General features: G+C 50.4%; 1 protein-coding gene across 1 annotated transcript in view; it reads left to right on the top strand.

Moving 5' to 3' along the window:
* The window catches only part of DOC2B (double C2 domain beta), a 29,751-nt gene that overhangs the window by 9,945 nt on the left and 4,669 nt on the right, over positions 1-15,137 (top strand). Inside the window, exons 3-6 of the mRNA XM_036268079.1 lie at positions 21-95; positions 2,487-2,596; positions 2,749-2,875; positions 5,964-6,121. Of these exons, the coding sequence (XP_036123972.1) occupies positions 21-95; positions 2,487-2,596; positions 2,749-2,875; positions 5,964-6,121 (470 nt within the window). The remainder of the gene's footprint in view (positions 1-20; positions 96-2,486; positions 2,597-2,748; positions 2,876-5,963; positions 6,122-15,137) is intronic.

Consider the following 15,137-nt stretch of genomic DNA (forward strand, 5'->3'; position numbering starts at 1 on the left):
GTGCTGTTCTCCTTGCTCAGGGCCTGAAGCCAATGGACCACAACGGGCTGGCGGACCCCTATGTCAAGCTGCACCTGCTGCCAGGAGCCAGTAAGGTAGGGGGTCTGCCCTGGGCCTGCCGGCTAGCTCTGCCCACCGTGCCAGGGGCCCAGGCTGGGCTTGGGCAGCCAGGGAGGCCCACAGCTTTCACATCCCCTGAGCCCAAACAAGCTGATGTACGTCAGCCATTCACCCCTACCCAGAGCACCCACTCAGCTCCACACCCTTCAGACCTCCCGGGAACCTCAGGTCAGAACTACCTGCCTGCTGAGTTGGGGAAACCTTCCAGAGAATTTCTAGGCCGGCGCCTTATAAGAAGCCATCTTAGCTAGAGGTTAATATTATATTTAAAAGCGGGGGGTGGGTTCTGTGGTCCGATAACTTTGGGAAACATTGTTAAATAGGTGTCTTTACTGCAGGACTTATCAGAACCTTTCATGTGTTGATGGGCTTTTCTGTGATGCCCCACAAGGGGGATTGACTGGACAGCATCTGCCCAATGTTTCTGACCACAGAACCCACGTTCCCACGCCAGATGCCGCAGCAGGCAGACAAGCACGTGGTGCCTCCAGGAAAGGAGAGAGAAAAAGTGTTTAGCAAACATTTGCTATGAGACAAGAGCACCAAGCTGACCCTCAGCACCGGAAGATGAAAAGTCTGGCAGACTTCCCTTCGTGCGTCTTCCAGTTCAGTGTTGTCTTGTTCTCTATTTCATGGAGGGGAAGGTCACATTGTCTTTTCAGATTGGGGTCTTGCCCTGGGCCCCACAGACATCTCAAGGGGTGGGTTGTGCAGGCCCCGTCACAGGGGCTCAACTAGAGACCAGCAGCTTTGCTTCTAAGTGGAGCCCAGTTGGGGGGTGGGCACAGGACATGGGAGCGGGAGCAGCACAGCCCTGAGGCCGGTGTCCTCGTCCTGGCCTCTTTCTCTGGAGCCAAGAGTTCGGGAATTCCTTCCTGACCCTCAAGGGGCCCGAGAGGGAGGATGAGTCGCTCATGGATTACCCCTGGGCAGAGGCCCCGGCCCCCGGCCCCTGCTGGGACTCTTCACGGCCAACTCGGCAGTGCTGACCCGCTGAGTCGCCGGCTGCTGGGGCCCGTGTGCAGGCCGAGGCTCGCCACCAGCCGGGAGAGCCACCCAGGAGCACACTGTGGGAAAATGCCGGGGCCCCCCAGCTACGCTGGAGCGGTGGGGACACCCCCGGCCTCCATGTCCTCACGCTGCAGTGAGGACTCCCAGGCTGAGGGCCATGTCACCAGGGCTGTGCCCAGTGACCCTAGTTCCTAGACTCCTGGGACCTAGAGTCGCAGTGCTCAGAGGCTAAGCTCTGGGGTCCCCACCGGGAAGTTTCCTGGGAGCAGAGGGGACCCTCTCCCAGTGGGGAGCCTGACACGGGAGTGGCCCGCGAGCTCAGAGCTCATGTACGGGCTGGAGCTGGGCCCTGAACCCAGGCCTGTCTGACCTCAGCCTGGGCCGGGGTGGGAGTCGGGGCTCCCAGCCTGAAGGGGGCCAGACAGGTAGGGAGTGTAGGGTCCGCACTCAACAGGAGCACCGGGGAAGGAGGGAGGCCACACGGCAGCTTGCACAGGCCACCCACGGGCACTGTCTGGGGAAGGTGGCGTTCCGGGCAGAGGGACAGCCGGAGCAAAGGCAAGGAGGTGTGAGGGGGAGAATCCAGCCCAACAGCCAGGCTTCCCAGCAGCACCCCCAGCCTCCTGAACCCCCAGCCCAGGGGCTGGAGGCAGAGAGCCTCCCCGTTCAGTTTGCTAGGACTCAGGAACCCATTTTACCACCAACACCACAAATTCCTTCCAGTTCTGTAGCTTAGAAGTCAAACAGAGGTCCCACTGGGCTACACCAAGTGTCATAGGACTGCGGTCCCTTCAGGGGGCCCTACGGGAGGGACCATATCTCATCCCTCTCTCCGACCTCTTCCCTGTCCCATCTCCCTCCGGTGGTCCTCTCCTCTCCCACTTCTAAGGACCCTGCGGTTACACTAGACCCACCCAGGGCACCTAGATAATCTCCGTTTTGTTTTATTTTATTTTTTTAAGCCTCACCCAAGGACGTTTTTGCATTTATCCTCAGGTAGAGCCGGAGGGAGAGGGTAGAAGAGAGAGAGAGAAACGTCGATGTGAGAGAGACACATTGACTGGTTGCCACCCACACAACCCCAACTAGGGCCGGGGACAAACTGCAACCGAGGTGCCCACCCTTAGCGGGAACCAAACCCAGGTCTCTCTGGTCCACGGGCCGATGCTCTAACCACTGAGCAAAACTGGCCAGGGCATAATCCCCCCGTTTTAAATCTGATTAACAACCGTATTCCCCTGTGCCATGTAAGAACATCTCACAGGTTCAGGGGGCCATTCATCTGCCCACCACGCTCCTTTGTGCTCATCGCATCGTTCTGTTTGGGGGTTTTTTGTTTTGTTTTCTCTCTCCAGGCAAATAAGCTCAGAACAAAAACTCTCCGAAACACTTTGAACCCCACGTGGAACGAGACCCTCACTTACTACGGGATCACGGATGAAGACATGATTCGGAAGACCCTGCGGTGGGTGAGGGTCCCGGGCCACAGGCTCCCTTCCCACCCACACCCACCCCAGCCTTATCCACGCCCCACCTGCCACTTGCGAAACCCCACTGACTTGGAAGCCCAGCGAGAGCACCTGTGTCTGAAGAGCTGGCCATGCCCTTGCCCTCCAGGATCTCCGTGTGCGACGAGGACAAGTTCCGCCACAACGAGTTCATCGGGGAGACGCGAGTGCCCCTGAAGAAGCTGAAGCCCAACCACACCAAGACATTCAGCATCTGCCTGGAGAAGCAGCTGCCGGTGAGTGGCCACAGCGCTCTGCAGGTTGTCCCGGGCCCTCCCTGCGGTGACCCAGGGCCAGCAGCATTTATTGAGCACATACTATGTGCCTGGCATGGTTGCAGGTACTGGGGAGACAGACAGAAATCCCTGCTCTCCTGGAACGTGAGCAGGAGACAGACCCAAAACAGATAAGTCGTCCATTTGGATCATGTGTCAGACAGAGATCAAGGCCGAGAAGGAAAGCATGAGAGGAGCTGGGGGTGTGGATGTGTGCTCCGGGAAGGGCCCGCCAGGCAAACTGCAGGGAACAGCAGGTGCAAAACCCTGTGTGAGAAGTGCCCAGCCTGTTGGAGGCACAGGCAAGAAGCCCACTGAGTGGGGCAAAGAAAGAGGGGAGGTATCCTAGGAATTGAGAGCAGAGGTTGGGCCCTGGCCGGTTTGGCTCAGTGGTTAAAGCATCAGCCTGCGGTCCAGAGAGACCCGGGTTCAGTTTCCACTAAGGGCATGTACCTCGGTTGCAGTTTGTCCCCGGCCCTGGTTGGGTCGTGTGGGTGGCAGCCACTCGATGTGTCCCTTTCACATCGATGTTTCTCTCTCTCTCTTCCTCTCTCTCCCTCCCATTCTATCTGAATAAAAAAATGGAAAAATGTCCTCAGGTGAGGATAAAAAAAAGAGAGAGAGAGCAGAGGTTGGGGGTAGGGAGCCAGGAAGGACTCGGGCCTTCGCCCAGGGGCATGGGCTACAGGAGGGTGCTGGGCAGTGGCGAGGGCATCCGGCTACATGTTAACGGGCTCTCCAGACTCACAGTGGGGGAGCGGGGGAGAGGGGAGAGCAGTGAGGACCCGAGCCCGGCAGGGCAGCAGCAGGCGGGGAGGGCTGCTGGGCCTGGAGGGGAGCTGGCAGGTCTGCGCTCCTGGGCATGGGGGCCCGAGCACCTGGGACGATAAAGGGTCATTAACTGGGATGCAGAGGACCTTGGGAGGAGCAGCTGGGGACACAGGAACTCAACTGGAACATGTTAGCCATGAGATACCCAGAGGAGACAGAAAATAATTCTTTCCTAGAAATTGCAATTGTTTGAAAATGATGTCGAAACTGATTTTGCTCCCCGGCCGTCTGCCACAGCTGAGCTCTCTGAGTCGGACCGTGTGTCTCTGAGCTCTACCCCCGCTGTGGGAGGGTTCGGCCAGGAGACCCAGGTGCTGAGAAACCTCGATCCTCTGACAGCCCCGTGTTCAGGGTGCATTCCTCCTCCTGGGCAAGAGGGAAGCTCAGAGGACAGAGTCCGGTGGCTGTCCCCATGGGCGGGGCCTGGGCCCTGGACAAATGCTCCTGCACGTGGCCTGGCCAGGGGCAGACCCTGGGAGCAGCCAGCCTGAGGCCAGAGCTCCCTGCCAGAACCCCAGCTCTGTCTTCTTGCATAACTCAATCAAATGTTATTCCCTCCTCACGTTCTCTCCCACTCACAGACATTCGTATGATGGATATGACCTTTTTATTTTATTATTAGTCACTAACCACAGGTAACCCAGTTTTTCCAGATGATCTATGTCACTTATAAAAGGCAACGTCAACTCCTACAAGTTGTGTTCCTGGGATTTGATCCCCGGCACAAATAAGCAACTGTATGGGGGTGTGAGTGCACGTGTGTGTGTGTTAGCGTGTATCTACATGTGAATACATATGCATGTGTGGGCGCATGTGTGTGGAATGCGTGTGTGAGTGTGCACGCGGATGGGTGAGTGCACATGCCTGTGCATGGGCACGATGTGGGTTTTGCTTGACCTTGCTAAGTTTCAAGGACCAAGGGTCCCCACAGGAGTACAGTTTAGAATTGCCTACTCTGGCCCTGGCCGGTTTGGCTCAGCAGTTAGAGCATCGGCCTGCAGTCCGGAGAGTCCCGGGTTCAGTTCCCGCTAAGGGTATGGACCTCGGTTGCAGTTTGTCCCTGGCCCTGGTTGGGTCGTGTGAGTGGCAACTACTCGATGTGTCCCTTTCACATTGTTTTTTTTTTCTCTCTCTCTCTCTCCCTTCCTCCCACTCTCCCTCCCTCCCTCCCACTCTATCTGAATAAAAAATGGAAAAATGTCCTCGGATGAGGATTAAAAAAAAAAAAGAATTGACCACTCTGGCAGTAAAGATACATTTTGATGCTACATTTGAGATTTTAGTCTGAGAACGTATCTGTTCTCAGTAAATACTGAACAATACCCAGTTTAACGGTCTTCATGTGAAATGACCCAAAGGACACATACCCCTGGAAAGACAGCGAAAGTGTCCATGCTCGTTTACATTGTTTAATTTTCACACAGCACACAAACTGGCACACAAGCCGTGGTTTAGCAAGGCCTAGGCCAGGTGCAGACAGCTGACTCGTGCGCACCTGGTCTGGTCCACACCCCAGGCTGCCTGAGCGCCATGCTAAGAGGGATGCGGAGGCAGCATCCTGCTCTTGGTGACTGCAGTGGTCCATCAGCCCTGTCTGTGCTGGGCGTGGGAGGGGGAGGGGGAAGGCAGAGCCCCATCTCCAAGGAGGGGTGGGCGTGGCCCCTGCAGGGCATCCTTTTAGCGCTAGGCGGAGTACAGTCTCAGGCAGAGGGACAAGGCTGAGACTGTGAGAGAGGAGCCTGGCAGAGGGCCCCTTGGGGTCATGGCGCTCCAGCCGGGTATCTGGGTGGACAGAAGGTAAAGGAGATGGGTCCACCTAAGCAGCAGGCAGAACGTGGAAACGGTGATCTCAGGGTGATCTCAAGGGTGAGGCATGGAGCACGATGGGCTGGCTGGGGTGGGGAAGCCAGACAGTGAAGCCTACAGTGTAGGTCTGACCCCAGAGGTGGGCACAGACCTGGGCAGCTACCACCTGCCTTCCGGCTCCTCCTGGGATTGGGAATGTGTGAGAGCTCTGTCTTCCATGTTCTCCCCAAGGGGGCTGCCCCCTGCACCCCCGAGAGGCTCCAGGAAGCAGCTTCAGGGGAGCTGGGGCCAGGGGGACCCCTCACCATCCGCAGGCTCCCTTTGTCCTGGGCCCACGGATGGCCTTGGTAGCCCGTGGCTGGGGAAGGGACGGGAGCAGGTGAGGACAGCCCAGTGACTGCCCGCCCCACAGGTGGACAAGACGGAAGACAAGTCCCTGGAGGAGCGGGGCCGCATCCTCATCTCCCTCAAGTACAGCTCGCAGAGGCAGGGCCTGCTGGTCGGCATCGTGCGCTGTGCTCACCTGGCCGCCATGGACGCCAACGGCTACTCAGACCCCTACGTGAAAACGTGAGTGTGCGGCCAGGCCGTTGTCTCGGGCAGGAGGTCCATGTGACAAGACCAGTCCATGTGGCCAGCAGAAAGGGAGCGCCGGAGGCGCAGTGGGCACGGTGCCCACGGGCTGGATTCTCTTCTGTGCTCCTTTGGTGACTCCACGGGTTAAGTCTGGCCAGCCCCATTTCACAGATGAGGAAACTGAGGCCAGTAGAAGTTGAGTGGCTGCCCAGGGTGATACAGACAGAGAGTAGTTATTGCCTGATGCCCGTTCAGGCCTCCTGTGACCACAGGGCCCAGGAGGGGGCAGCCCATGCCAAGAGGCTGGGAGATCCGGACAAGGAACTCCGTCAGGACTTGTGCTGCCCACCTGTGCCCAGCCCTGTCATCAGGAGCTTGTGGTGGCACTGGGGAGAGACACTAGCTCGGGGGCCGTGCGAGGTGACCTGGCCCCTGAGTCGTGAACCTGTGCCCAGATGCGCTGTGACGTAGATCTGAGAGGCAGGCAGGAGCTGGGGGCCCTTCAGATGGGGATGAAGCAGGTGTCGCGGTGACCCCCATTGGGGCTTTGGGCCCCCACAAACAAGAGGGATGTTAGTCTGCTGCCCAGAGAGCCTCTCAGAGGGTGGGGCTCGGGCGGAGTGTGGCTCAGCAGGAGGTGCTCCTCCTCGGTCGGCGGAGCAGAGCAGCTGAGATGGGCCTGGCGAGGGACAGGGAGACGGTCCAGGTGACAGGCCACAGGGATGTCTTGACACCACAGGGAGGCTGTGCTGCCATGTGGCACGACTCTGGGCCCACTATTTCCACTGGTCACTATCATATTACTGTCACTTTTTAAATCAGATGATAAAAATGGTGTAGATGCTTTGGAACACAGTCTGGCAGTTACTCAAAAGGTTAAGCACGGAGTTACTGTGGGTCCCAGCAGCCCCACTCCTAGGTGTGCACCCAGGAGAACTGAGGACATCTGTCTGCACAAAAACTCGTGCATGAATGTTCACGTAGCAGTATTCACAATAGACAAAAGGTAGAAACGACCTAAATGTCCATCAACTGATAAACAAAATGTGGTGTATTCACACCATGAATATTACTTGGTCATGAAAAGGGGTGAAATACTGATTGATTCTACAACATGGAAAAACATTATGCTAGCCCTGGCTGGTTTGGCTCAGCAGCTAGAGCCTCATCCCGCAGACCGAAGGGTTGAAGGTTTAATTCCTGGTCAAGGGCACGTGCCTGGGTGCAGGTTCGATCTCCAGCTCCAGTCAGGGTGTGTGGGGGAAGCAACCCATCAATGTGTCTCTCTCACATCGATGTTTCTCTCTCCCTCCCTCCCTTCTACTCTCTCTAAAAATCAATGGAAAAATAGCCTTGGGTGAGGATTAACAAAAATAAAAATTATGATAGGTGAAAGAATCCAGTCCCAAAAGGCAGCACTTTGTATGACTCTGTTTATGTGAAATGTCCAGAACAGGCAAATCCATAGAGACAGAAGGCAGATCAGTAGTTGCCGGGCCGGGAGGTCAGGGGGAAATGGGGAGCGACCACCAAAGAGCGCTGGGTTCCTTTCTGGGGTGATAAACATGTCACAACTCTGACTACACTGAGACCCACTGAATTGTGTAATTGAAAAGGGTGCGTTGTACAGCATGTGAATTATTTCTCAGCAAAGCTGTTGTCTTTTTATTTATTTGTTTGTCCTCACCTGAGGACATTTTTGCATTTATCTTCAGATAGAGTGGGAGGGAGAGAGGAAGGAAGAGAGAAACATCGATGTGAGAGAGACACATCAACTGGTCGCCACCCACCAAACCCCCCAACCGGGGCTGGGGAACGAGCTGCAACTGAGGCACGCACCCTTAGGGGGAACCAAACCCGGGACTCTCCGCTCTGGGGGCTGATGCTCTAACCGCTGAGCCAAACGGGCCAGGACTGTTATGTCTTTTTAAATCCGGTGCCACCAGGCTCCAGGAGCAGCACCCAGGTGGAATGGAAAGGGGACCAGGATCAAGGCACATGGGGTAGGGACGACTCATTCTCCATATAAAAAACAACGAATTGGCCACAACGTCAACCATTAGCAAAACAATGCTTCACAGCGGATTAGAGACCACAGCGAGGGGAAGTGCTTAACCACTCAGAAGACAGTCAGGAGCCGGTATGACCACTGGCTGGGAAGTCGGCAGTTCCGTAAACTAGGAACCTGTGCGCCCTGTGGCTGCATCATTTCCTTCTTTGTATCCTAGAAACCGTACCTGGGTGGATAGCTGTTTGCAGCAGCGCTCATCACAGCATAACATGGAAATAGCCACGCGTTCATCAGCGAGGAAGCGACTCCTAGAACGTGCATGTGCATTGAGTGGAGAACTAAGCAGTTAAAGTGAGGAAATTGGGTCCTAGCCAGTGTGCTCAGTGGTTAGAGTGTCAGCCTGCACACCAAAGGGTCATGGGTTCAAAACCCAGTCAAGGGCACGGACCTGGGTAGCAGGTTCACCCCCGGCCATGGTCAGGGTTCTACAGGAGGCAACCAATCGATGTCTCTCTCTCACATCAATGTTTCTCTCTGCCCCCCACCCTCCCTTCCACACGCTCTCTAAAAATCGATGGAAAAAATATCCTTGTGTGAGGATTAGCAACAACAAAAATGAGTGAATTAGGACTAAGTGAACACGGCCAGCTATCCAAAACATGCTAAGCCCAAAGCGAACTGCAGAACGGTGCACACAGTGTGATGCTGTTTCTGGCCATGCCTCAAACCCTGCAGAGGGTCTCACAGGTGGTGGACGGAGGACAGAAGGGGCAGGGACTGGAACGGGGAGCAAGGTGCCACCCTTGCACCTGTGAGGCGAGGGTTCGCTTATGGCAGGAACTAGTCTGAAGCCAAAATGGTGCAAAATTTTTAAATCGGGCTCAGTGGCCACTTGCCAGGCTGACAGGAACTCCAGAGTCCTGTGCTGGGTTATCCCAAAAGCAGGGTCTTACCTGGTGTGACAGCTGGTCCAGCCAACACGGCCAGGCAGAGTGGCCCTGGCAGGACATGTCCACTGCACCTGGGACTCCTCCCTGCCACAGGTGTGGAGGCTGCTGGCCCATAGCAGCTGTGTCCACCACCCAGCCACAGGCTGGGTCAGCGTGGCCTCTCAAAGACAGGCGGGTCTGTGGGTGGCTCCCTGTACCAGAGCCCCATGCGCTTCCCCTGGTGATCCCACAGCAACCTAGAAACGCCCACGTTTGGTAAAATTCCACCGGTGAGACGGGGGCTGCTGCTCACATCTCCTTGCAGTTTCCTGTCTCCAAAAGGCCCCTTCATGGACCGTGGGCCTCTTCTTGCTAAAAGCAGGAGAAATAAATGCACAGGTTCGATTCGGGGCAGGGTGCCCCCGAGACTGGATCCTCTGTCCCGAGGGAGGGCACCTGTGAACTGAGAAGAGATTCAGCAATGGAAGTGCCAGGTGTAGGTGCTGAGGGGCAACGCTGGATGGGCAGGACCTTTTGTCAGCGCCCTTGTTTTTATAAACCTCACCCCAGATAGCACGTGCCTCAGTTCTCCAGGCTGAAAATTGACCCCAAACCCAGCTCTTCAGAGTATGATAGGAAAAGTCAGGGTAACCACAATGGTAATGATCATCAGTAACATGTACTGAGTATGTGTATGGTGTCAGATACCAGTCTAGTGTTGTTCTTTTGCAGATGGCTTTCCAGTTTTTCAAACACCATTTACTGAAGAGACTTTCCTTTGCATGTTTTCGGCCGCTTTGTCAAAAATTAGTTGCCCATAAATGTGTGAGTTTATTTCTGGGCTCTCAATTCTGTTCCATTGTCTGTGTATCTGGTTTTTTGCCAGCACCATGCTGTTTTGATTACTGTCACTTTGTAGAATAGTTTGAAGTCAGGGAGTGTGATACCTCTGGCTTTATTATTTTTTCTGAAGACTGCTTTGGCTATTCAGGGTCTGTCGTAGTTCCATACAAATTTGAAGATCTTTTGTTCTATTTCTGTGACAAATGCCACTGGGATTTTGATAGATATTGCATTAAATCTGTAGATTGCTTTAGGTATTAATTCTTCCAATCCATGAACACGGAATATTTTTCCATTTCTTTGTGTCTTCAGTTTTGTTTCTTCAAAAAATATTTTTTAATATGTTTTTATTGATTTTTTTTTTTTTTTTAGAGAGGAAGGGAAAGAGAGATAGAAACATCAATGTGAGAGAGAAACATCAATTGGCTGCTTCCTGCATGACCCAGCAACCCAGGCATGTGCCCTGACCAGGAATCAAACCGGGACCTCAGTCCATGGGATGATGCTCAACCCAGTGAGCCACACCGGCTGGGTTCCTTAGTATTTTTCCAGCAGTGTCTTATAATTTTCAATATATAGGTCCTTCACCTCCTTTTTTTTTTTTTTTTTTTTTTATCCTCACCGGAGGACATTTTTCCATTTTTTGTTCAGGTAGAGTGGGAGGGAGAGAGAGGAACAGAGAGAGAGAGAGAAACATCGATGTGAAAGGAACACATCGAGTGGCTGCCACCCGCACAACCGACCAGGGCCGGGGACAAACTGCAACCGAGGTACGCGCCCTTAGCGGGAACCGAACCCGGGTCTCTCAGGACCGCAGGCCGATGCTCTAACCGCTGAACCAAACCGGCCAGGGCCTTCACCTCCTTTTTTAAGTTTATTTCTAGATATTATATTCTTTTTATTGTGATTATAAATGAGGTTTTCTTCATTTCTCTTTCTAATATTTTGGTGTGAGTATACAGAAATACAACAAACTTCTGTATATTGATTTTGTATCCTTCAGTATTACTGTATTTGTTTATTATGTCTAATAGTTTTTTGGTGGAGTCTTTTGGGTTTTCTATAAATAGAATCATGTTGTCTGCACAGAGTGACAGTTCTACTTCTTCATTCCCAATTTGGAGGCCTTTTATTTATTTCTCTTGCCTAATTGCTCTGGCTAGAACTTCCAGTACTATGTTGAATAACAGTAGCGAGAGTGAGCATCCTTGTTGCATTCCTAATATTAGAGGAAACATTTTCAGTGTTTCATTCACCATTGAGTATGATGTTAGCTGAGAGTTTGTCATATATGGCCTTTATTATGTTGAGGTACTGTCCTTCTATACCCATGTTATGAGTAATTTTATCATAAGTGGATATTTTATCTTGTTAAATGCTTTTTCTGCATCTATTGACAGGATCATGTGATTTTAAATTATTGACACTCGATCATATGATTATTTTTTTTAAAATATTATTGATTTTTGTAGAGAGAAAAGGAGAGATAGAAACATCAATGTGAGAGAGAAATGTTGATCAGCTGCCTCCTGCATGCCCCGCCCCCACTGGGGATCGAGCACAACCCCCACATGTGCCCTGACCAGGAATCAAACCAGGACCTCTCAGTCCATGGGATGACACTCAATCCACTGAGCCACACTGCCTGGGCATATCTTTTTTTGTTATTGTTAATGTAGTATATCAAATTAGTTGATTTGTGGATATTGGACCATCCTGGCATCCCTAGAATAAACCGCACTTGATCATGATGTATGATTTTTTTAATGTATGGTATTTGATTTCCTAGTATTTTGTTCAGGATTTTTGCATCTATGTCCATCAGTGCTATTGGCCCGTGATTTTCTTTTTCTGTGTAGTCCCTCCCTGGTTTTGGTATCAGGTAATGTTGGCCTCGTAAAATGAGTTGGAAGGTATTCTCTGTTCCTCAATTTTTGGGAAGAGGTTGGGAAGATGAGGTATTAAATCTTTGGATGTTTGGGTTGAACTTATCAGTGAAGCCATCTGGCCCTGGACTTTTGTTTCTTGGAAGGTTTTTTTATTACTGTTTCAATATTCTTACTAGTGACCAGTCTATTCAGGTTTTCTACTTCTTCATCATTATGTCTAGGAAATTTGTCTACTTCTAAGAATTGGTTCACTTCTAGGTTATCAAATTTGGGGGGTGTAGCCTTTCACAGGATTCGTGTACGATCCTCTGTACCTCTGTGGTGTCCGCCGTACCGCCTCTCATTTCTGATGTTCCTTGTTTGAGTCTTTTTTCCTTAGTGACATTTCTTTTTGTTCTGTTTAATTTATTTCTGCACTGTTTTCATTATTTCCTTCCTCCTGTTGACTTTGGGCTTCATTTGTTCTTTTTCTAGTTCTTTTTTTTATCCTCACCCGGGGACTCCCCCCCACCCCCCATTTATCTTCAGATAGAGCAGGAGGAAGAGAGAGAGAGAGAGAAACATCGATGTGAGAGACACATCAACTGGCTGCCATCCACACAACCCCAACTGGGGCCAGGGACAAACTGCAACCGAGGTGCGTGCCCTTAGCAGGAACCAAACTTAGGCCTGTCTGGTCCACGGGCCGACACTCTAACTGCTGAGCCAAACCGGCCAGTGCCTTTTTCTAGTTCTTGAAGGTGTACTGTTACAAGATTTATTGGGGATTTTTCTTGTTTCTCTAGGTCAGCAGTTCTCAACCTGTGGGTCTTGACCTCTTTGGGGGTCAAACGACCCTTTCACAGGGGTCACCTAAGACCATTGGAAAACACATACTTCCGATGGCGATTCATAACAGTATCAAAATTACAGTTATGAAGTAGCAACGAAAGTAATTTTATGGTTGGGGTCATGAGGAACTGGATTAAAGGGTCGTGGCATTAGGAAGGTCGAGAACCACTGCTCTAGGTAGACCTGTACAGCTGTCAGCTTCCCTCTCGGTATCACTTTTGCTGCATCACAAAAAAGCTGGTGTGCGGTATTTTCATTGGTCTCTGTGTAGCTTTTGACCTCTTCCTTTATTTCTCTTTTGACCCAGTAGTTGTTAAGTAGCATGTTGTGGTTTTTCCAGCTTTCTTCTCGTAGTTAATTTTTGTTTCACAGTATCGTGGTTGGAAAATATGCTTGGTATGATTTCATTTTTAAATTTATTGAGACTAGTTTTGTGCCCCCAATATGTGGTCTATCCTTGAGAATGTTCCATGTGCACTTAAGGAGAATGTGTATTCTGCCGTTTTGGACTGGAAGGTTCTATAAATATCAATTAAGCCATTTAGTCTAATGTGTCACTTAATGCCGACATTTCCTTATTGACTTTGTCTAGATGATCTATTTATTGCTGTCAATGGGATATTCATGTCCCTTACTATAATTGTATTTTTGTCAGTTTTCCCTTTAGGTCTGTTATAAATTACTTTCTATATCTTGGTGCTCCCAGGTTGGGTGCATATCTATTAATAAGTGTTATTAATATAACGATGAGTTGTTTCCTTTATCATTATAAAATGTTTCATCATTGTCTTGTTAGCTTTTATCTTGAAATCTATTTTGTCTGATGGAGTACTACTACACCCCCACTTTTTTCTGGAGCCATTTGCTTGAAAGATCATCTTCCACCCCTTAACTTTGAGCCTATGTTTGTCTTGGGAGCTGAGTCTCCTGCAGGCAACATATAGTTGGGTCTTTTTGTTGTTGTTAATCTTCACCTGAGGATTCTTTTGTTTTCCCATTGATTCTAGATAGAGTGGAAGGAAGAGAGAGGGAGGGGAAGAGAGAGAAACACATTGATTGGTTGCCTCCTGCATGACCCCGACCGGGGCCGGGGATTGAACCTGCAACCCCTGTACATGCCCTTGACCAGAATCAAACCTGCAACCATTTGGTCTTCGGGCCAATGCTCTAACCACTGAACCAAACCAGCCAGGGCTTTGGTCATGTTTTTAAACCCATCTCTCTACTCTTGTGTTTTTGATAGGTAAGTTCAGTCCATTTACATTTAGGGTGATTATTGATATATGAGGATTTTATGGCCATTTTATCTTTTGTTTTCTGGTTGCTCTGTATTTCCATTGTTTCTTTTCCCTTACGATTACAGCTGCTACTTTAGTTTGGCAGTTTTCTATGGTTTTTTTTTTCCTCTTTTGTTTCTCATGTCAGCTCTGGATTTTCATTGTGTGGTTATCATTAGCTTAGTGTACAGTGTATTATACACACAATAGTCCCTCTTCTCATTGACACTTATCTTCATTCACCTGTACACATTGTCCTTTTCTCCCTCCCCTTTTATGGTTTTGTTGTTACAAATTATCTCATGTTGTACCTTTGTTACCAAATTGTAGCAGTTATAGTTATATTTAATGCCCCCTTTCCCCCTGTAACCTTTATGATTGTTTTAAATCCTATTCTGCCTAGCCAGTGTGGCTCAGTGGATTGAGCGTGGTCCCATGGACTGAGAGGTCTGGGTTTGATTCCTAGTCAGGGCACATGCCCAGGTTGTGGGCTTGATCCCCTGTAGGGGGTATGCAGGAGGGAGCTGATTATGTTTCTCTCTCACATTGATGTTTCTATCTCTCTCTCTAAAAAACCAATAAAAACTTATTTTAAAAAATAAAATCCTATTCTGAGGTAGAGTTGCGATTTCCTCCTTCTGTCTGTTAGTCATTTTACTCAAAGTTCTGTACTTTTTTTTTTAATGTTTTTATTGAATTTTGAGAGAAGGGAGAGGGAGAGAGAGAAACATCCGTCAGTTGCCTCCCGCATGTTCCCTGGCTGGGGATCAAACCCACAACCCAGGCAGATGCCCTGACTGGGAATCGAACCAGTGACCTTTTGGTGCACAGGAAGATGCTCAATCCACTGAGCCACACTAGCCAAGATTAAAGTTCTGTGTATTTTTGTCTTTGTGTTTCCACTGAAAGAGCTTCTTTCAACCTTTGTTCAGGTCTCATGGTGGTGAATTCTCTCAGCTTTTGTGTGTTTGGAAAGGCTTTTCTTTCCTCTTCAGATCTAAAGGATAACCTTGCTGGATATCCTTGGCTGATGGTTCCTCTCTTTCAATATTTTGAATATTTTCTTCTAATCTCTCCTGGTTTGTAATGTTTCTACTGAAAAAAATGTGATGATAATCTAACGGGTTTCCTTTGTAGGTTACAGTCTTTTCTTCCGTGGCTGCCTTGAGAATTCTTGGTCACTAATTTTTGAGTTTGAATAAAATGTGTCTTGGAGAAGGTTTTTTTGTA

Source organism: Molossus molossus, unplaced genomic scaffold (genome assembly GCF_014108415.1).
Source record: "Molossus molossus isolate mMolMol1 unplaced genomic scaffold, mMolMol1.p scaffold_m16_p_19, whole genome shotgun sequence".
NCBI classification, from domain to species: domain Eukaryota; kingdom Metazoa; phylum Chordata; class Mammalia; order Chiroptera; family Molossidae; genus Molossus; species Molossus molossus.